Below are 22,961 nucleotides of genomic sequence, written 5' to 3'. Positions count from 1 at the left end.
GAGGGGCCACTCCCCGCCCCCGTGGCGCCCCATCCGTCATGTTCTCTGTGTAGGAGCCCCACACAGTCCGGGCATTCTTTGCCTCCGGATGGATGGGCTCACAAAGGACACTGTGTCTCTGCCTTCTCAAGGCGCTGCTTTTGTGGGGGAGAGAAAGGAGTGGGCTTGGGGCACAAGCTGCCAACGGGGCAGGCCAGGGCTCCCCATGGTGCTGTTATGGAAGCCCCCAGGGTTCATTCTCACCCTGGTTCCCTCAGCGTTCAGCCTGGGCACGGCCTAACTGAGCCTGGCCTGGAGCTGGGATGTCTTGTACCACGGACACCGCGCTGGGAAGGTCGGGGAGGTGGGGTCTAGGAGGAAAGGGTCATTGGGCCACCACGGCCAGTGATAGGCTTTGCTGAAAGCATTGCCATCTGGCTTGTCACGGCTTTGCCTACGTATATGCTAGTGTGTCATATGTATATATTATAATATGTATATATTTAGGCATCCTCCATCTTTTCAAATGATTGCATGAGATGATGGAAAATTTGACACTGTGAAAACAAGGCATCCCCCATCTAATTCTTTTTGTTTTGAATCTCATTTTAATCTTTATTGAGAGCTTGTGATCTACAGTACTTTAAATTTATTATTATTAATTCACCAACAGATAGCACAATTATAGGGTTCTTCCTGATTGGGTTTCGGTCATACAATATTCCATTACCTGTCCCTTCACCAGTGTACATTTCCCACCAACAACCAGTATCCCTAGTTTCTCTCCCATCACACCCCGCCCCCCACCGCCCCTGCCTCTATGGCAGGCACTTTTCTTTTCTCTCTCTGTCTTTCTCACTCTCTCTTTCTCACTCACTCTTCCTTTGACTACAGTCTCTCTTCCTTCTCTCCTCTCTGTTCCTTTGACGACAGCCATGCACCAGTCCTCCTGGCCTTCTTTTCCCTAATCAGAATCATCTAATTCTGATCTAATTCAGGTACATCTCTCATGTCACAGGTGTGGTGGCTCCTTTGCCCGACTCTCCCAGAACAGAGTCCATGGAGGATCACGTGCTTCTGCCCTGTAATCACGGTGGGAAGTGTGCCAGTGTTAGCAACCAAAGCACCGTTGCGTCTTGTCACTTACCCTAGAGAAGCAGCCAGTGCAGTTAGCAGCAGTCAGGGTCAGTACTCCTATTGTTCCTTCCCCCACAAGAGACTGTAGACAATCTAGCTACCTAACTGTACTGGCAGCAAAGGACTGTTGCTTTATAGTTTTAGAGTGTGAGGCTGTCTTTTCATCTGTATCTAGGTAGTTGTTATTATTATAAAAAAGTAGAAGTGTCTCAAGGACTTCATTGTACAGGGATGGGCTTATTCATAGGAATAGGGTAAGGGCAGCCCTGTCTGTTGGTTTCCGCTCAGTAGTTGATCCAGATCACGATAATTCTGCTTTCATTTGCAGGCTGTGAATGGTAGGGTTATTCCTGCAGCAAGGATGCTTTGAAGGGGAAACTGCTCAGCACCGAGCCCACTCCAGCCTCACTGCGCCACCTAGTGGCAAAGCATGTGCAGTGCCGGCCAGTGACGTCCCTGGAACTGGTACTTAACCTGGGGTGCACTGCGAAGATTGATCTGTTCAGATCCAGGCATCTTGCACAGGAAGTAGGACTGCTTGGGTATGGAAGCCAGTCGAGTCCTTAAAAATGTATTAAAGGCAGGAGTAATTTTTAAAATCTCAAGAGTGAGGTTTTTAATTTAAAAAATCTCATTACAAAAGGAACGAGAGACATTAAACACTGCAAATTGTGAACTAAGTTATGAAATCACAGTAAAACTCTTGAAAACGGACACAGGAACAGATAGATGAGAGAAACAGAATAGAGCTCCTAAGTTAGCGGAGACGGTCATATATCAAGTAACCAGGAAGATGAAAAGAAATATTCAGTAAGTGGTGTTCCGAAGACCAACAACTCCAGAGACAATTTGGGAAGCACATTCTATCCTTCTAACAGAATATGCAAACAAAAAAGTTGATGGCAAATCACAGAACACTAATGCTTAGAATGTAAAAAAAAAAAAAGAAAAAAAGAAAAGAAAAAAGAAAAAAAAAGAACAGAATCCAGCATTTTCAAAGTTGAAGTGAATTTAGTGATGAGCTGATATTAATTGTCTCTTGTAGACTGCAGAGAGATTAAAGCGAAACAGTTCAAATTCTGTTTCCTGGGTCAGCACCCAAGGGGAACATAGCTCCATATTGACATGGGTGGTCCCCTGGGAATGGGGCGTTCCCTCTCATGCTTGAGATGCTTTTATTTTTCTTGAATTGCTTTGATTTAGATATTTATCTTAAGATAAATAAGGGGCCATAGTACAGTGATAGTACAGCGGGTAGGTCATTTGCCTTGTATGTGGCCAACTTGTGTTTGATCCCAGCACCCCAGTATGTTCCTCGAGCATGGCCATGAGTAACCCCTGAGTGCAGAGCCAGGAAGAACCCCTGAGCATCTCTGGGGGTGACCCTGTCACTGTCACTGTCCTCCCATTGTTCATCGATTTGCTCGAACGTCTTCATTGGAGACTTTGTTGTTACTGTGTGTGGCATATTGAATACATCACGGGTAGCTTACCAGGCTCTGCCGTGTGGGCGAGATACTCTCGGTAGCTTGCCGGGCTCTCCGAGAGGGACAGAGGAATCGAACTCGGGTCGGCCATGTTGGCTGCGTGCAAGGCAAACGCCCTACCGCTGTGCTATAAAAATAAATTAGATATCTAAAGATGGATATCTTAGATAGATATATCTTATATATCTTATCATAATCTTATGTATATAGCAAATACTTCTGCATCTGCTTATTGTTCTTTTGTGGTCTTTCAGATCTTTCATGCTCAGTAGTTTTATTGTTTTGTAGGCCCGGGGACTCTCACTCCTTTCTTAGGACTGTAGCGATTTGTGAGCAGTGATTTCCTCACCCAGATATAAGAACACAATCCATTTTGGTTCCCTCCCTCCCTCCCTCCCTCCCTCCCTCCCTCCCTCCCTCCCTCCCTCCCTTCCTTCCTTCCTTCCTTCCTTCCTTCCTTCCTTCCTTCCTTCCTTCCTCTGTCTTTCTGTATTCTTTTTGTGTATGTTGGGAGTGAGGGTGATGTCCACGCAGTGGAGGTCAGGACTTACTCCTGGCTCTGTGCTCAGGAATCACTCCTGTGGGGTTCAGGGGACCATATGGGATGCTGTAGCTCAAACCCAAGTCAGTTGCATGAAAGGCACGCACCCTACCTGTTGTACTAGCGCACTGGTCCTGCATCGGAGTTTTCTTCAAGCACTTTATATGTCTTCATTCTATCTTTTTAGCTCTTTCTGTAATTTATTTTAATGGGAATCTAACCAAATGAATATGATTGTTGTTATTATTATTTTGGTTTTTGAGGCATGCCTGGTGGAGTTTAGGGCTTATTCCTGGCTCTGCACTGAGGCATCATTTCTGTTCGTGCTAGAGGACCATGTGGGATGGTTGGAATTGAACCCGGGTGAGCCACAAGCAAAGCAAATGCCCTTCCCATTGTACAGTCACGCTGGCCCCTAGAGTACATTCTAATGTCTAGAAGATAAACTCCTTTTATGTTTAAATGTTCTAGGGCTGTCTTGTCCATTTCTTTTCTAGTTGAATTTCGGATTCGACTGACTTTTCCAGTTCCCTGCTGATAAACCTGAAATCAGCGGGAAATGCTTTGAGCCTGATTTTATTTTAAAAAGTAGCTCTTCATAAATGTAGATCATGTTGATTATGAGGGCAGTTGTTCCCACTCTCCACTTACTCATTTTTTCCTTTTGTCCTTCAGTCGTTTTCTTCATGCATGTATTATGTATTTTGTTAGGTTTACTTGATTTTATGGTTTTTGTTGGTATGATACAGGAGGCTTTTGTTTTTGAGTTCAATTTTTAAATTCATATTTGAATAGAGCAGGGGAATTCTACCTCGCCCCCCCTTTTTTTTAAAGTGTTAACTTTGGGGAACGGGAATCTTTTAAAAAAATCACTATTATGAGATTTTAAGATACAGTTGTATGCTTAATTTGTATGTAGAATTGTTGGGATCTTCAATTCCAGAAGATACTGCATAGGAATATAGAGATAGTAGGTCTTACCCCAGGCTGCCCTGTGCTTTGGAGATCTAGATATCCTTTTTCAAAAGCTCCAGTTCCAGACTTCACCACACAATTTAGCAAATTCAGGATCCCTTCAACCTCTGGTTCTTGTGTCTCTTCCTGCCAACCTGAATATCACCATGTCAGCCAATCCCAAGACTAACCTGTCTGTGTTGCATAGAACGTCCATCAGTCAGGCTGGAAAGGAAGAACAGGGGTTACATGCAGCCAGCCAACCCCTGTTTGATCTCTGACGCCACATTTGGTTCCTGGACCACATCAAGAGTGATCCCTGAGCACTGAGCCAGGAGTAGCCCCGAAGTACCTCAGAGAAAGAACTTCAGTGGATCACATCAAACATTTTGAAACTTTCGGGTGATGATTGGGGACCAGGAGGAAGGGGGTATGTTTAGAAGCAGCCAGTTTCCATGGCAACCACATGCTTCCTCTTCCTCCCCCAGTCCAGGGAGCTGGGTTTGGCTCTGCCTCTGCCTCTTTGGAGAGAGAGATTGTCAGCCTCACTTTTCCGAGTCAAGTGTTCTGTTATGAAAATAGTGAATCCTTCTCCCGAAAGAGACCATTAATCAATAATAATTTTCTCTACTCCCTTCTATGTCGATGAGAGTCATATAGTTATATATAGTCTTGTTATGGTTAATGTCTGCGGTTGGTAAAACTCTGGAAAGTCAGGTTTATGGATTCCATTTGTATCTGGTGGCGCCGAAAAAAAAAAACTGAAGTAATTTGTTGCCCAGAATACAGTGAAACACAAAGACCTTTTAAGTCCTTGGGAAACAAAATTTAAATCATGTTATTACCATAAAGCTTAGTATTGCTGAAACTAAACTTCTTGTAAATGGCATTGACCCAGGAGTTTTATCTTTAGAGAATTGGCTGGTAGGTGATAAATTATTGGAGGACAAACCCTAGGGATAAAACCTCCTCTATATTCACATCATCTTAGGAGAAATGTTCACATTTATTTTATCCATGCCTGGCTTAGGAGCGTACATGAAATTAAAATGTTTCATCAGTTTGCTCTTGTTTCTTCCTTTGAACCCTTCAGAGAGCATCAGTTAACATCTCAGCCCCAGTGACAGCCTTGGTAAGCATAGCAGGTGAGAGTAGAAAAGTGTCACGTGAGGTTCTGGGGATCTCTAAGGTTGCACCCGGGTGTGCTCAGAGGCAGACCAGGTGGTTCCAGGAGTCGAAATCCATCAGGCACGTGCTAGCATGAGCTATCTCCTGTATATATTTCATATATTTTATTTATCTATATTTACAGTATGGGCACCTGAGACAGGTATCCGTCATGCTATTCATCAGCCATGCTGGAGAAAGCTTTGATTGGACAGTGTTGCCCAATGCACAGCCCTCGGTGTCCCTTCCTGCCTGGGCTGTGTGGCGGCTGTTCCCCTGTCACGGTCCAGCGTAGTCTTAAGGTGGAGATACGGAGAGTGGGCAGGGTATTTGTTGCATTCAAATTCTGTCTTGCCCAGAGTGCTGCGACCTGTGTTCATCCCGGAAGCCGAGTCTCCATGTGCTGCATAAAAGATTTGTTCCAAAAGATGCTTCACTAACATGTTGTTAAAGGTTGAGCCTTGTGTGCTTTTATATATGTAATTTCCCTCTAAGATTGGTTGCTTCTTCCTTTAAACCCCATCAAATGTGGCGCAGTACTTTTGGAGTATGGGTAGGTTGTTTGGTATGAAGTGTCCAAGAACAGGTTTACTGAGTGAGGCTCGGCCCGACTGTATGGAGAGCGGTCATGAATATGATGGAGGTGGTGGTTGAGTTCTGGAAATTTTTGGTTGCCGGGGCTGGGTCCCCTTGGGTGGGGAGGGGTCTCACCTGCCCTACTCTGGGGCCCTCCAGCATTCCTGTCTTCTTCACATCCCTGCAAACCCCGGTTGTTTCAGGCTTCCTGATAGAGGCGTTCTCCCTGTATGAGGGGGTGTCTCGTTTGGCTTTGGCTTTGAACTCTGCGACTCAGTGATGATGAACATTGTCTCATTGCCAGTTGGCTGTGTCTTCGGGGGTAAAGTGTCTTTTTTGCTCTTCTGCCCAGTTCTTGATGGATGCTGTTGGGTCTGGGGAGTGTTTTCTGTGATGTGGATATTCCTGACCTCTCTGTTGATTCACAGGATCTCGAAAGGTGGGTCAATGGTGCTAACGAACACGGCTTTGTCCTGGTGTCCTTTGGAGCTGGAGTCAAGTATCTGTCAGAAGACATCGCTGTCAAACTGGCAGGAGCGCTGGGCAGGTTGCCGCAGAAGGTGATCTGGAGGTGAGACCTTGAGAGAGATTGTTTCTATGCTGTTCATTTTGGGGGTCCCCTGGCTCAACCTGCATGTCTTGGTAAAGCCCGTTGGATCCTTGTAAGATTTCCAGGGGACCCTGACTTTTTCTATTGGTATCAAAGACTAGGGACTCATTTACGAGGTTCTGTGAAGGATAAAGAGACATGTAATCATAATGTCTACACTATATGAAGAAGATATGATGCAGAATGACTTTGCCTGTGTCCAAAGCATTAGATTTCCCTTATTCACTCAGTTATCATCCCTGTAAAACAATTTTTGTGTGACTCCATGCAGTTCTATACACTCTTTTTTTTTTTTGGTTTTATTTTGGGGCTACACCTGAGTGTGCTCAGGGCTCACTTCTGGCTCTCTTGGCTCAAGGATCGCCCCCGGAAGAACTAAGGGGTACCAAGGATCAAATCTGAGCCAGCTGTGCGCAAAACAAATTGCCTCACCCACTGTATCCTCTTTGGGCCCCTCCTTAAATCAGTTTGGGAAGAAATAGAAATTGATGGATGGGATGAAAACTGTTTCCCAGACCCTTTTAGAGTCTATGTCTTCTTTATAGATGCTTTGGCTTTACTCAATGGACCAAAGCTGTTGGGTAAAGCCTGACTAGTTTGTGCAGGTTGAAGTAGACTAAAAAATGACCCTGTGTCCCTCAGGGCTCTTAGCCCGATGTGTGACAACAAACCCAAGCATTTTATTTATTGTATATCTATTTAACAAAGGGCCCACCACTCTCGGGTGCTAGGAACAGGGCAGAGAACCGTCTCCTTATCATTCTGCCCTAGTTAGAGGAAACCATCTCTCGAGGCCCCGAGTAATAGGTGTTTTGCCTTTCTAACAATCGTGTAAAAAATATAGCTTCGCTTCTCCTGGATGGGCTGTGAAAACAGATTCACGTTTTATTTCTGTCGTTCTGTGTGTGTCAAAGACTCGTAACTGGTTCTCTGCAGATACCAGTCTTACTGGTTTCTCCCTGCTAGTTTTGATCCCAGAAAGCCCATTAATACCTTGTTTCAGACTTTTTGGAAAGTCGATTCAAATTCTTGCTCCCTTAAGCACTTTTTAAAACAAAATTTTTATTAGTGAAACACCATGAGGTACAGTTGTAGACTTACAAATTTTTGTGCTTGGGTTTCAGTTATACAATGATAGAGTACCCATCCCTCCACCTGTGCCCATTCCCCACCTCCAATGCTCCCAGCATCCCTTCCACTTCCCCATCCCCCATCCCACCCCACCCCTGTGGCAGGGCATTCCCTTTTGTTCTCTCTCTCTTTTTGGGTGCTGTGATTTGCAAAAGAGGCATTGAGTGGCCTTCATGTTTGGTCTATAGTCACTTTATGATATTTCCTTTCAAAGCTCAAGACAGGAAATAGATGAATAATATCCTTGACCCTACACAGCTCTAATTTCTGGGGCCAAGTAGAGAAGAGCCCTTTGGGGTGTTTTGAGTAGCCCTGCCCACCGCCAGCTCTGTCAGGTGTCGGATTGAAGCTCAGGATGTGTCCTAGGACCCTCTGTGGCACAGCCTGCTTCTCTTCCAGGGCCAGGGTGGAGTGATTTCTAGTATCAGGGTACTTGGTGGCTCAGGCCTCAGTATGATCAAAGTATTTCAAAGTGAAAAAGAAATCCATCAGATTCCGCTGTTCCTTAAGCCTAGTTTCATTCTTAAGGATCATGTTGCCTTTATTTTAACCATGATGACTCAGCCCAAGAACGCATGCCCACCGGAAGTATGACGTTTCAATGTTTCCCTGGTGTTTATTTTAGGTATTCTGGAACCAAACCAAAGAACCTCGGAAACAACACAAAGCTCATTGAATGGCTACCGCAAAATGACCTCCTGGGTGAGTGAGTGGGGCGTGGGTACAGGGCTGCTTTGGGGTTTTAATTGGACCTGCGTTTTATGGAGTTGCTGGTACTTGTGAAATTTATGAGACAGTCATTACGCTGTGTAGATGCCAGATGAACGAGCGTTAGAAAATAATTTGTAAAGTTTAATAGTGGAGCCTAAAATTAAAGAAGTCTTAGGCCAGTCACTGACTTCAATTTTCTGGAAAACATGTTTAATAAATTATGTACATTAGCAGCGAACAAGCTATTCCTATTTAGGCTAATCAGATCCAAGTGTGAGATTCAAATGTAAGCTTGTGATTAAATTTTTATTAGGTGTGTGTCTGAGCACCTAGGCAAATGCAAAGGTATTCATTTATTTGAAGTCAGAGAAAAGTAAAAGCCAAGGAAATATTCATCATATTTTAACTATATTTGAAGTTCCCCCTAAGCCATTAGGGAATTTGCAAAAGATTTGTGCCTTTTGAGCATACATTTCTTAATCCTGATAATCGAATTAACGCTTAAATGTGTTACATATATATTAAGTGTATTTAAATCTAAATAATTTAATTTTATTTTTAGGTGGTAAAATGTACATTGTTTTATTCATTAAATTTCTGGGGAAACTGTCATATCATCCTTTAAAATATAATTTTTAAACAGAATTATAAATTAATATTGGAGCCATAGCACAGCTGTAGGGCATTTGCCTTGTGCGCAGCCAGCCTGGCCAAGCCGGGTTCGATTCCTCTGCATCTCTCGGAGAGCCCGGCAAGCTACCAAGAGGATCTCGCCCGCACGGCAAAGCCTGACAAGCTACCCGTGACGTATTCAATATGCCAAACACAGTAACAACAAGTCCCCAAAACGGAGACGTTACTTGGTTCGCTCGAGCAAATCGATGAACAATGGGAGGACAGTGACAATGACAGTGATTGACATTGGCAATATAGACTATCATTTGTTCAGTAATACTAAACTCTCGGGAACCAGAGTGATAGCTCAGTGGGCAGGGTGCTTGTATTGCATGAGTGTAACCTGACTTTAGTCCCTAGCACCCCATATGGTCCCCTGAGCACTACCTGATCCCTGAGAACAGAGCTAGTGCCATGTGTGACCCCAAAACAAGCAAAAAAAAATATACAGCACAAAATACAAAAATCTGATGATGTAAAAGTGGTTTTAAATTTTGAATTCTATTCCTAAAAATGGACTGAAGTGATAGCACAGTGGGTAGGGCATTTGCCTTGCAAGCAGCCAACATGGCTGACCCGAGTTCAATTCCTTTGCCCCTCTCGGAGAGCCTGGCAAGCTAACGAGAGTATCTCGTCCGCACGGCAAAACCTGGCAAGCTCCCCGCGACATATTCGATATGCCAAACACAGTAGCAATTGTCACAATGGAGACGTTACTGGGCCTGCTCCAGCAACTCGATGAACAACAGGAGGACAGTGATGGTGATTCCTAAAAGTAGGCTTTAAAAGATATTTTAGACCCAAAAATGACCCTCTGAAAACTTGAAAGTTGAATTTTGTAACTAAAAGCAGTAATGAACTATCTTTACGTGTGTGTGTGTGTGTGTGTGTGTGTGTGTGTGTGTGTGTGTAAAATTCCTTTTTTGTTTTGTTTTTGGGCCACACCTGGGGGTGCTCAGGATCACTCCTGACAGTGCTGAGGGACCATATGGTATGCCGGGGATTGAACCCAGGTCAGCTGCGTGCAAGGAGAGCTCCCTTCCTCCATCCATCTCCCTGATCCCATTAAATTCCTTTTCATCTGGTTCATGGTGATTATTCTTTAAATGGTTAAAAAAAATTAAGTAAAGTAAAAGTAAAGGCCCTCCCGTTGATCATCAATTTGCTCGAGCGGGCCCAGTAACGTCTCCATTGGAGACTTTGTTGTTACTGTGTCTGGCATATCGAATACTCTCGGTAGCTTGCCGGGCTCTCCGAAAAAAAAATTAAAGAAGCATAAATTTCTTGATGCTCTCAGTTTTCTCCTTGCTACATTTCTCTTCTCAGCGCTTGAGCTTTTCTGGAGGGATGTGACGGGGAGTGGACATTCCAGTTGGGTTTCTTAACTCTCACTGTCTTGGTGTGCACCTGGCAGACGTCTGGGACCACGTGAACAGTACGCTGGCTCAGAGTGGGGACCCTGGGCTCTTCAGGTTTGGCTGCCCTGGGCTCCTCACTCCTGGCCATCCTGTCTTGTCAACCTCAGGGTCCCACTGACCTCTGCCCGACCTCCCTCCGTCTCTCTGGCTCCAAGCCTCCTGTGGGATGATAAGAAAGAGCCAAGCCAGTGTCATTGCATCCCCTCCTGTCCATGTATCCCCTGCCCCGGCTGCGTTTTCCACCCAAGTTGGGCCCGAGAGGCAGATTTTGTTCAGATTCCTGATTTCAGCGGCTAAGAGCCAAGTGTGCTGTGCAGGCCGGGGCCGAGCCCTCCGTTGGCCGTTGAGCTGAGTGGGTGCTGCTGAGGGTGGGGTGAGAGGCTGCCTGTTCCTTCTGTATCACGTGCTGTGGTCACTGTGTGTGTCAGACTTGTGACTGGTCCTTTGAGGCCAGGCGCTGTGTTTCCAGTGTATGACATTTCTTTGTCTCAGACATATGCAAGTCTTGCTAGCCCTTGGATCAGGCAGAGGCTGCTCTAGGGAGCTGGGTTTTGCGGCGCCTAAATTATCTATTTTGCTTAAATTGACTTTTATTTTCCACGACAGCTGGATGCTGTGCTCTCCCCTTATGCCTCATTTTCAGAGTGTTTCCCACCTTCTTTTCATCTTCCAGTAATGTAAAATTGGGTCCTATGTGTGATGTAGAGATGCTGTTATGAGGGAAATGCACCGTAGCACTGTCCTCCCATTGTTCATCGATTTGCTCGAGTGGGCCCATTAACGTCTCCATTTTGAGACTTGTTGTTACTGTGTTTGGCACATCGAATACGTCACGGGGAGCTTGCCAGGCTCTGCCGTGCGGGTGAGATACTCTCGGTAGCTTGCCGGGCTCTCCAAGAGGGGCGGAGGAATCGAACCCAGCTCAGCCGGGCTGGCTGCACGCAATGGCAAATGCCCTACCACTATGCTATCGCTCCAGCCCATGAGGGAAATACCTTGGATAAACATCTTTTGTGTTTTGTTTTTGGTTATACTCAGAAATACTCATGAACTACTCCTGACCCTGCACTCAGGAATTACTCCTGGTGGTGCTCGGGGGACTCTATGGGAAGCTGGGGATCGAAAGGGGGTTGACCATGTGCCTGGCAAGTGCCCTCCTGCTGTGCCATCCGTTGCAGCACTCTAGCCCATGGATAAGCATCTTAAATCCTCATGGGATTCTGGAATGAGCTCCTTGTCTGTATATATGTTTTTACAAAGGAGTGTTTGTCTGTTGTTGGCATGGGATCAGTGGTGCATGTCACACTATGGGTGCTTTGGGGTTATGCCCAGGCCTGTGCTCAGGGGCCCTTATGGTGCTGAGTGTTGAGCCGGGGTGGGTTGTCTGCAAGGCAGGTGCCTTCACACTGATTTTCTCTCTTTGACCCCGAGTGTTTGACTTTAAAAACACACAAGTGCCTGAGAGCGGGCACCTGACTTTAGTAGAATTGGTTGTACTGTGTTGTTTTGGGATCTTTCTTGCTTTTACTGACTCTCTGCCTATTACTGGCGATTTAAATAGACATTATCAGTCAGTGGACACGTTGTGTTAGGGAGAAAACTGGAACATCCTCCTTAAATTTGAGCAACTTAAATATGGCTTTTAGTTGACCATCTACAAATAAGATGCTATGTCTGTAACAAGCAATTTAATCAGTAGAGAAAAGAGAGATTCTACTGCTGTAGTGTCTAGGGAGTCTGGAGTTGTTGGGTCTCACCTGGAAGTGCTTAGGGGCTGGCTCTGTGCTTGGGGGTCTCTCCCCACGTGATACCAGGACTGGACCTGTGTTGGCCACATGCAGTGCCCCTTTACCCCTGCACCATCTCCCCAGCCTCCTGCTAGCTGCTTGTTTTGTGGTTGTTGTTGTTATTTTTATTTTGGGAGATGCACCAGGCAATCATCCAGGCTCTGTGCTCACATGGGACCCCAGTGGTGCTTGGGGGATCTTAAGCAGATCCAGGTATTATAGATCAGGGTTGCCAGGACGCAAGGTAAGTGCCTTATCCCATGTTATCTCACTGGTCCTGTATTTATTTATTTTTATTTTTTCGCTTTTTGGGTCACATCCACTGATGCACAGGGGTTAATCCTGGTCTGCACTCAGGAACTACTCCTGGCAGTGCTTGGGGGATCATATTGGATGCTGGGAATTGATCCTGGGTCAGCCATGTGTAAGTCAAACGTCCTACCCCTCCTGTATTTATTTTTAAGAAATTTCTGGAAAAATCTCTTTTGGAGTCATGCTTATTTTATAAAAAAAATATTGTAAACTCTCTCTCTCTGTCTCTCTTTCTGTCTCTCTCTCTCGTTTTTTCCCAATTCTTCTTTAGGGCACTCGAATATTAAGGCCTTCCTGAGCCACGGGGGTCTGAACAGTATCTTTGAAACCATGTACCATGGTGTGCCCGTGGTGGGCATCCCGCTCTTCGGAGACCACTATGACACCATGACGCGGGTGCAGGCCAAGGGCATGGGGATCTTGCTGGAGTGGAAGACGGTCACTGAGGGCGAGCTCTATGAAGCGCTGGTGAATGTTATCAACAACCCCAGGTAAGGCTCTGGTTCCGTCAGAGCAGAGGGGTGACATACACCCCTGCGCAGTGCCTGTGGGCAGAAACGACCACTAGGCCGGGAGTACCGCAGTTGCAGACATATTCTTTGCATCCCAGGGTATCAAAACTTGGCTGTGTCTTCTCTAATATGAATATGTTTTGATTTTCTTTTTTGGAGGACACATCAGGCCATGCTCAGGCCTTGCTCCTGGCTCTGCACTCAGGAATCACTCCTGGCAGGGCTCAGGGGACCCTCTGGGGTGCCGGCAGATTGAATCTGGGTCAGATGCATGAAAGGCAAGTGCTCTGCCTGCTGTACTATCTCTGCCCTCTTCCATGGATTTTTTTTCTTACAAAAACAATCCTTGTGGAATAATAGTATTCTACTAGGATTTGCCAAATGGAGGGAGAAATTGCCATGGGAATAGCATTAGGTGCCTACCTTGTGTCATCAGATTTTATGTCCTTTATCTCATATTTATATTTACTTTAGTCATACTACCCAGGGTATGGGAATACTATCTCGGTTATAGATATACTGTCTATATTGTAGAGATAAGTCACTGAACCCAGTGCTTCAGTAAGTTGCCCAGAGTGACTTACTTCACAGCCATCAGAGCCAGCAATGCCTGTGCCCTTTTTCTCACCTGTCTCTGGGTTCTCAGTGCTGACAGGATGCTCTGAGATTGATGCTCTGAGATTGATCAGGCAGGTGACCAGTCTGAATCTTTTTTTTTTTAATTAGTGAAACACCATGAAGTACAGTTGTAGATTTACAAATTTTTGTGCTTGGGTTTCGGTTATACAATGATCAAATACCCATCCCTCCACCAGTGCCCATTTTCCACCATCATGGATAATATCCCTCCCACCCCCATCCCCCCATCCCCCCCTGCCTCTGTGGCAGGGCAATCCCTTGTGTTCTTTCTCTCCTTTTGGATGTTGTGGTCTGCGAAAGAGGCATTGAGTGGCAATCATGTTCGGTCCATAGTCTACTTTCAACATGCATCTCCCATCCTGGGAGGATCCTCCAAACACCCTTTATTTGGTGCTCCCTTCTCTATCTGAGCTGCCCTTTTCCCTAGAATGCCCGGCTGGCCTCTAAGCTATGGAGTAATCTCCTGGTGCTGATCTCAGCTATTCTTGGGTATTAATCTCCTATTTTGTTACTTTATATCCCCCAGATGAATGCAGTCTTTCTATGTCTATCCCTCTCTTTATGACCAATCTGAATCTTGATTTGGATTTTGTTCTTCACACTCCTGGTGTGTCTTGGGTGATCCCCTTCACAGCCGAGTCTCAGAGAGTGGAGAGTTGGTCTGAGAAGTTTTTAAATTTTTTTATTTTTTTCTCTTTTGTTTTGGACCACATCTGGTGGCTGTACTCAATGCTGATTGGGGACCAAGCTATGGTCAGCTGCATGCAAAGCATGCACCTGAATCCTGGTAATATCTCTCTGGCCCAAGGCTTATGGCATTTATGACATTTTAAAATCACAGTTGCTATTTTCCTCCTTGATTTCATGCCATTTAATTAATCTTGCATTCAAAAGACTTTCAAGGTTGGTTACTTTGGTACATTTACACAATGGAGTACTATGTAGCTGTTAGAAAAGACGAAGTCACGAAATTCACATACAAGTGGTACTACATGGAAAATATCATGTTAAGTGAAATGAGTCAGAAAGAGTGATAGACACAGAAAGATTGCATTCATCTGGGGAACATAAAGTAACAAGATAGGAGACTAACACCCAAGAATGGCTGAGATTAGTACCAGAAATTTTACTCCGTGACTTGTAGGCCAACCACACATACTAGGGGAAAAGGGAGTTCAGATAAAGAGGGGAACACCAAATAAAGGTGTTGGGAGGACCCTCCCAGGATGGGAGAAGCATGCTGAAAGTAGACTATAGACCAAACATGATTGCCACCCAATGCTTCTTTTGCAAACCACAGCACTCAAAGGGAGAGAGAGAACAGAGGGGAATGCCCTGCCACAGAGTCAGGGTGGGATAGGGGGGATGGGGGGTGGGAGGGATACTGGGATGCATGGTGATGGGAAGTGGGCACTGGTGGAGGGTTGGTATTTGATCATTATATGGTTGAAACCCAAGCACAAAAATGCGTAAGTCTGCAACTGTACCTCATGATGTCTCACTATTAAAATTTTTTAAGTAAAAGTAAAGGCCCTCCCGTTTATCATCGATTTGCTCAAGCGGGCCCAGTAACGTTTCCATTGGAGATTTTGTTGTTACTGTGTTTGGCATATCGAATACGTCACGGGGAGCTTGCCAGGCTCTGCCGTGCGGGCGAGATACTCTCGGTAGCTTGCCGGGCTCTCCGAGAGGGGTGGAGGAATCAAACTCGGGTCGGCCATGTTGGCTGCGTGCAAGGCAAACGTAATAAAAAGACTTTCAAGGTTGGAAAAAGGGTATGTATTTTTTCCTATTTATCCTGGGGGACTAGGGAGGGTAGCACTGGTTTGAGTAACTCTGGTATAGAGTCTGAGCACTAATAGACTAGAAACATTCTTGCATGTCAAGTGATGCTTTCTGAGAAGGCAGAATACAAGTGCGCTGGGATGCCCATCTATCCCCAAGGGGCCCAGCCACCACCTCCAAGCTCTGACCCAGTTCTGATCACCTGCAGCCTTTGATTCTGTGAGCTCTGATGCCTCCACCTGGGGTCCCGTTGCCTTTGCTCTGGAGCTCATCCTAAGATGACTCATGTTTTCCAACATTTGATGTGCCTATGGCAAGGGATAGGCTGCAGATTTGCTTTTGAAAGAAGCTTTGTAAAATGCAATATTGGGCCTGGAGTCAGGGGTGGGTTATTGCAGAATTCTTGGTTTTTTTGTTTTGTTTTGTTTTGTTTTTTTGCTTTTTGGGTCATACCCGGCGAAGCTCAGGAGTTACTCCTGGCTTTGCACTCAGGAATTACTCCTGACGGTGCTTGGGGGACCATATAGGATGCTGGGAATCGAACCTGGGTCGGCCGCGTGCAAGGCAAACACCCTACCTGCTGTGCTGTTGCTCCAGTCCTGGGTTTGTTTGGTTTGACTCAATTTTTCCCAAGTTTTCCTCATCTGTTGTTGGTCTGGCCTTGGTTCTGCAGAGCAGGACTGGCAGGGTCAGAGGTATAGCAGTGATGCCCCCACTTTGTGAGCCAGTGCACAGAAGCGCTTCCTTTCCAAATGGTTTTATTTTGTGTCCTAGCTGAATTGCTCTTGGTCTACTAAGTGTGTGTGGGAAATAATACGGATTGGATCACCCCTAAGCATTGAGAAGCTGAAGCACCTCCCCTTCATCCTGGGAAGATGTGTCCGTGCAGAAAAGATGATGCTCTTTGCTAAATGGGGAATGTTTATTTTCCATTGCTTCGGAGGTCCCATTGCTCACTTACAATCATGATTGAAAAGGCCGATTCGATTCATAATATGAGGTCTGAGAGATTTCAATTTAAGCTAAGTAGCCCGTTTGCTTAGAGAAGCATCATCATCATCATTATGATGATGATTATTATCACCATTATTATTTGGGACCCCTCAGGTAGTATTCTGGGGGCCAGGGACCTCATGGCCATTCTCTGCCCACCGGAATTCTTCTTTCTCTTCTTTTCTCACTTTTTGGGTCCCACCCAGCGATGCACAGAGGTTACTCCTAGCTCCTGCACTCAGAAATTACTCCTGGTGGTGCTCAGGGGACCATATGGGATGCAGGAAATTGAACCCAGGTTGGCCGCATGCAAGGAAAATGCCCTCCCCACTGTGCTATTGCTCCAGCCCCAAGATTTTTCTTTTGGGTGCCCAGAATGGACCAGGACCTCACACATGTAACCTCTGAAGACACCCCCATCTCATAAACTCACCCAGATTTCTTGGCAGAGCCTCTGTGAACAGTGCTCCCGTGCACAGGGTTAGAAGAATTCCTTGAGCTGAGGCGCTGTGGTAGAACATAGGCCAAGGGCAGGGTTTGGAGCTGGAGAAACTCCAACTCTGTGAATCCCAACTTTGTGAAACCCATCACGTTATATAAACTCTCTGGCTTCTGCTTTTCTTACTGGCTTCAATGTCCATTTTTGTGTGTATTATTAACCTGGTCTGGTGTGTTCAAAGATCTCAGTACAAGCACCTCGCATGTACTAGCTCCTTGAGAAAGGATAGTTGCACGATTATTTCCCTTATATTTATTTGTTTTGCTTTATTTTTTGTTTGTTGCCCTATGGGGAGGGGTAAGAATGGGGGGGACTGAGGGGGTGCAACCCTAGGCCTTATGACATATGCAAGGCGTGTTTTCTTGCCAAGCCACATCCCTGACCCTTTCCCCATTTGAAAATCAACAGCGTCCTGGCACTGAACCCGCATCTGTATGATCCTTCCGTATTTTTCCCCTCCATGCTCTAGCTACCGTCAGAGAGCCCAGAAGCTATCTGAGATCCACAAGGACCAGCCTGGCCACCCGGTCAACCGCACCGTCTACTGGATCGATTACATTCTCCGCCATAACGGGGCCCGTCACTTGCGTGCCGCTGTCCATCAGATTTCTTTCTGTCAGTATTTTTTACTGGACATTGCCTTGGTGCTTTTGCTGGGTGCTGCTTTGTTTTACTTCCTCTTGTCCTGGGTGACAAAATGTATCTTCAGGAAAGTCAAGAGTCTGTGGTCTGGTAAGAAGCAAAGCACCGTAAATGGACATTACCATAATGGGATCCTCAATGGCAAGTACAAAAGAAATGGCCACATTAAACATGAAAAGAAGGTGAAATGAGGGTAGCTTCCCCGGGGAGTAACACACCTGTTCAGTCACTGAAGTTTTGTCGCTCTAATTTAGTCTAACAACTACTAAAAGTCAGACGTCAGTAAATCATTCTAACACTCCCTCCTAAGACCGCACTCATGGAATTCTGTGGAATTAAGATGGCCGTACAAAGCACAAATTTAAACATGCAAACCTGCATTTTATTTGAATACTGATGCAGAAAGTTTGGGCACTGAACCTTTTAGAAGCCTTAATTATTTAAATTAAGTGACCATGTCAGACCGTAGTTTGAGAACTCGCTCTATGTGTGTCCCAGATGAGGAATGATTTCTCGTTAAAGAGTGTCTGAGTGCATGTGTAAATGTGAGTGTGAATGTTTATATGTGAGTATGTGTGTGTGTGTGTGTGTGTGTGTGTGTGTGTGTCTTTCCTAACTACTTTTAGCTGGCTGCTTTGTTCCATTGTTGAAGGTACAGCCCGTTCAAGAATGACTGAGAGGAAGCTAGTTAGGCTCCATGTCCAACTCTATCTCTTCTAGAATTTAATCTGTGTGAACTCAGAACATTTCCCACACCTTGCCTCTAAAGCTGAATGCAGAGAAGGAGAATGCAAGAATGAGTGGCACCTGTTTTGTTTTGCTCCTGTTTTCAATTTTAAATTTTTGTGTCTTTTCCTTTTCTTATAGACTGGATACTTTGGGGGGGAGGATGAAGGCTATGTAATTAAGGCAATGTATGAAGTGGTTGTCACATTGAACTTGTGTCCCCTCCCCCCATTATTATTTACCTCTGGAAGAATTTTGTAATGTCATCTATTTCATCCTAATGAGTCACATTATGTTAAATGGATAACTGAACTTTCCTTCAAAATACTGATGATTAGTGCTGAATTGGTATTTTTAAACCGGGCCCTTATTCAAAGACAATTTTTCTTTTAGTAGCCATTTGGTTAACATTCCTATGCTGCCATTTTTAAGTATCTTACTTTGTCCAAAGTTAGAAATTTAAAAACAAACAAACAAACAAAAAAATCTTCCTCCATTTTTGTTCTCTGGGTCACACTAATCTGTGTTACAGAGGTGCCAACTCGTAATTCTTTGGAATGGGTCATTTGCAGTTCTTCCTACTAGCCCCTTGTCTGCGAGGTTTTCGACCTCAGGATCCAATCACACTTGCCACATGCTACTAAAGTAATGTACAGGTGGCATGACTTGAGTGTGAAAGTGAGTTTCGGGGTTCCTTCCCTTCTCCCTGCCCATCTCCGCCCACTTCAGGAGCCCTTTCTAGCCTCGATGGCTGATCTGGGACAGCGATAGTCTTCATCAGAGGGTCGGGGTGCAAAATCAGGGCCTGACAGCCGCACCGTTCCCACGTTGGCAACCCCTGAGTTTATTCCATGTCATTCTGTTTACCGAGCATTTGCACTACACGGGTTGAGTGTGCGCTTTATTTATTCGTCCTTTGGAAATTCCGTGTCTGACAGCAGAGCGTAGGAAATGGACACTTCCCTCATGGCATTCACTAACCTGGGCAGAGTTGTGAAGATTCTAGAATGCTGTAAATCCTTCATCATACACCATGACGTGCATTTTCAGGACACTCCCGCCAGGAGCCGCGTGCAGCCTTAGGTGTAATGTCATGCGTCGTTTTCCAATGTGCAGGGCAGGCAGCGTGCTGCTCTCTGAATACTTGAAGAAATGGTATTTCTCACAGAAGCCTCTTGGTTATACCTTTTCACAATCTTCTCACGCCATTGCCATTACAAGGGAAGCAAAAGCCACAGGCAATGAATGGTGGGAGGGTAACTGGAATTAGAGTGTATGGATGAGTTGATTTTACTTTATTTTGGAATTGGATGAAGTGAACTAGAGGCACTGACTGGATGATTAAGCCTGAGCTAATCTCCACTGTGATACAAACTTAAAACAATAAACATGATTTTGAAATAGAGAAATGTTGTTGGAATAAAGTTTTTACTCAGACTTTGTTTCCTGATGTGTTCTGTATATTCCTTATACAAGCCTCCCGACTTTTATACTTGTATTTATGAGTGTGGACAGTGGACTGCCTGTGAGAATTATTTTTTAATTATTATTAAGCAAAGGGACTTGCCTTCAAAGTCCATCAACGTGGGTCTTAAACAGCTGTTGCAGAATGAAGACTGTGGAGGTATTTACTCATCATTGTTGGTTTTATTTTGTTTGTTTATTTATTTTTTTCTCCTACTAAACTTATTGTTAGCCAGTTCTGGCAAATAGAATGATTTTAAAATTTCCACACTTGGTCAAGATTCTCTAATAAAATTAAGTTTTCAAGAAGGTATTTATTCATTTGTTTTTACAAAAAGAACTGCAGCAAGCCTTTTCCTGTGCCCCTTGTCATGTCAAATACAGATGATTCATTTTTCCTTTAAAATCCCAACATGGAACATCCTCCACCTGGAATTAGAAGCAGTAAGTGGGTCTTGGGGACTAGAAGGGCTCCTGTTTGGGCTAAAGCAAATGGTATGCGATGGATGCTGCAGAGAGCTGGAGATCCCCGCTTGAAAACTGGCAGACTTTGATTTACAATTTGGGGATCACCTCAGACAGCCAAGGAGTACATCCCCTTTTTTTCTGGAAAGGTCGCCTCTGGTCTTTGTTCAGCATAACAGTATCCCCCAAGCCTAATTGATTAAATCTAAAAAAATCACTTCTGAATTCTATCCAACCACATCTTAGCAACCCCCCCCCCCCCCACACACACACACACACACTTTCCAGACTCTCATCTACAGCATCACTTCTCCAATCTGCCACACTCAATCCTTAGAGGATCCTAAAATCAAAAACTCTGTCCAAGGAACCTGATGTCCCTCCGGTCCTGCTCTCTTCTAACTGGAGACACAGAATCCAGTCATGGTGAAGCAAGACAGAGACCTCCTCCCACCCCCGCACCCTTCACCTTCTGCTCACGGTTTCTTCCAAGACTCCCGGCAGTTCTCTGATGGCTTCTAGACTCAGCCAGGCTGGCACAGCACCTCGCTCAGCTCTTCAAGGGAATCCAGCATAGGTGGTCATTGCAACCCGACTTCAAACGTAAAAGCTTGTTGGGCTGTGACCATGTCTTATGGCCCTTGGCTGGGGCACCACAGTCCCCTCCCTGCAAAACACAACTAGAGCCTCCGGAAGGAACTCCTGAGCATCACTGGGTATGAAACCCTCCCCCCCAGCCCCCCCAAAAGAAGCACTGTAGCACTGTCCTCCCCTTGTTCATCGATTTGCTTCACGGGCCCAGTAACATCTCCATTGTTATACTTGTTACTGTGTTTGGCTTATCAAATGCGTCATGGGTGGCTTGCCTGCTTTGCCATGCAGGCGAGATACTCTCAGTAGCTTGCTGGCTCTCCAAGAGGGGCGGAGGAATCGAACCCAGCTTGGCCGGGCTGGCTGCGTGCAAGGCAAATGCCCTACCGCTGTGCTATCGCTCCAGCCTGCAGGAGAACTGCTGTGCAGAGCAGGGTTGGTATTCAATATTCAGGATGTGTCTAGCATGTCCAAACACCACGCCAGATCCCAAGGGGCATTGCAGGGGATGAGGTGAGCTCTCCTTCACCAAGTGCTTGTGCCAGCCGGAAGCAGGGGACACATACATCACTTGAATCAAATGTGTTGAAAGCTGTAGCCGACAGAGGCAGAGATCTCTGTAGGGATTCACAGTGGGGTGTTGGTTGCACCACAGAACCCCATCCTTGCTCCCTGCTTGCTTTACTGTTTGATAATACGTTACCTCAAAAGCATCCTCAGGAACCCAATTTTCCCCCTATCTTTGGTTGGCCACACCAGCAATGCTCAGGACTTCCTCCTGGCTCTGCTCAGGGATCACTGCTAGCAGGGCATGGGGGACCATATATGGTACCTGGAACTGAATCTGGGTCGGCCGAACAAAAGGCAAGTGCCTTATCTGCAGTGATATCTCTCTGGTCCAGAATTTTTTTTTTTGACAGAAATCCGTGTATTGAAACCAAGCTCTGATTATCTGAGCATCCATCCTGACATGGAAGACCCTTGAATTCCTTGTCTGTGTCATGCTAATTGCCTCATGGGTTCATCATAAATACACACCACACATGCACATTCACTCTGCACTGGCCACTATGCTCAGTGTTTTAAACAGAGTTTGCATGTGTGTGTGTGCAATTGCATAATGCATGTGTGTGAGTTTAAAACATTTCAAACATTTAGCCTGATGGCCAACACACAGAAGGAGCACCCAAATCTCCAACATCGGGTCTTAGTCCTGGGTTCATTGAACAGAGGAACTGTATTATGCTTTTGGGTTCTGAAAGTTGTTTCAGGAAAGATGTTTTATTCAATCACCATTTATTGAAACTCTTTATCCACCTGGAGATTGGAGTCCGGTGGGACCGCTGGGCTGTCAACTACTCACCAAATCCCCAACTGTCACTAAAATTGAAGGACTTCACTTTGAAAAGGTTGAAAAAAAAATGAGAGCACCAAAGATGACAACACAAGGTAATTCAGTCATTTTTTTTATTGATTTTGTGTGTGTGTGTGTGTGTGTGTGTGTGTGTATTAGGGCCACGTGTGGCAGTGCTCAGGGCTTACTCCTACTCTGTGCTCAAGGATCACTCCTGACAGGGCTCAGAGGACCCTCTACAGTGCCAGAAATTGAAGAGAAAGTCCACACTCCTTATCCCAGTGTCATCTAATCAGCCTCCAACACATTTATTTTTCATCCTAATTCGACAAGTTTTAAAATATAAATTCATATGTGAGCATGCTTATTAAATAAATGGCTATAATAAAATTATTTGAAAAGGAAACTTGAATCTTATATATCAGCTTGAAAATTATACTTCTAGGACTGAAAATTCTTCAAAACATGCCATTTTTTCTTATGTGATTTTGATGTGTTGAGATGGTTAGCCAGCTTTCAAAGCACATATTTCATGCATAAATGCTAGTGCTATTTTTGACAGAGGAAGCATTCCTAAAGAATGTTAGAAATGACTTAGAAATCTCATTCAGTTAAAATATTTATATTGCCAGTTTGCTGCACATTCTATGGAATATTAAAAATTATCAATCACTTGAATATTTAGGTTGCTGATGCTTTTAGTTTTAAAAATATGTAAACTAAAGACACAATATTATGTTATAGACAGTACAGGGATGAAGGCACTTGCCTTGCACATGGCTGATGCAGTTTTGATCTCTAGTACT

The 22,961-nt window shown here is 45.0% G+C and overlaps 1 protein-coding gene across 3 annotated transcripts in view; it reads left to right on the top strand.

Annotated features, from left to right (window-relative positions):
* Positions 1–18,418, top strand: part of UGT8 (UDP glycosyltransferase 8) — a 76,583-nt gene extending 58,165 nt beyond the window's left edge. For all 3 annotated transcript variants that reach the window (XM_056116685.1, XM_056116684.1, XM_056116683.1), the window contains exons 3-6: positions 6,270–6,412; positions 8,208–8,284; positions 12,757–12,976; positions 17,383–18,418. In XM_056116685.1, coding sequence (XP_055972660.1) covers positions 6,270–6,412; positions 8,208–8,284; positions 12,757–12,976; positions 17,383–17,746 — 804 coding nt within the window. In that variant the 3' untranslated portion in view covers positions 17,747–18,418. The remainder of the gene's footprint in view (positions 1–6,269; positions 6,413–8,207; positions 8,285–12,756; positions 12,977–17,382) is intronic.
* The last annotated feature ends 4,543 nt before the right edge of the window (positions 18,419–22,961 follow it).

Source organism: Sorex fumeus, unplaced genomic scaffold, assembly GCF_029834395.1.
Source record: "Sorex fumeus unplaced genomic scaffold, SorFum_2.1 ptg000033l, whole genome shotgun sequence".
NCBI classification, from domain to species: Eukaryota; Metazoa; Chordata; class Mammalia; order Eulipotyphla; family Soricidae; genus Sorex; species Sorex fumeus.
The sequence above is the reverse complement of the archived record's forward strand: the minus strand, read 5'-3'. Positions and strand labels throughout refer to the sequence as shown.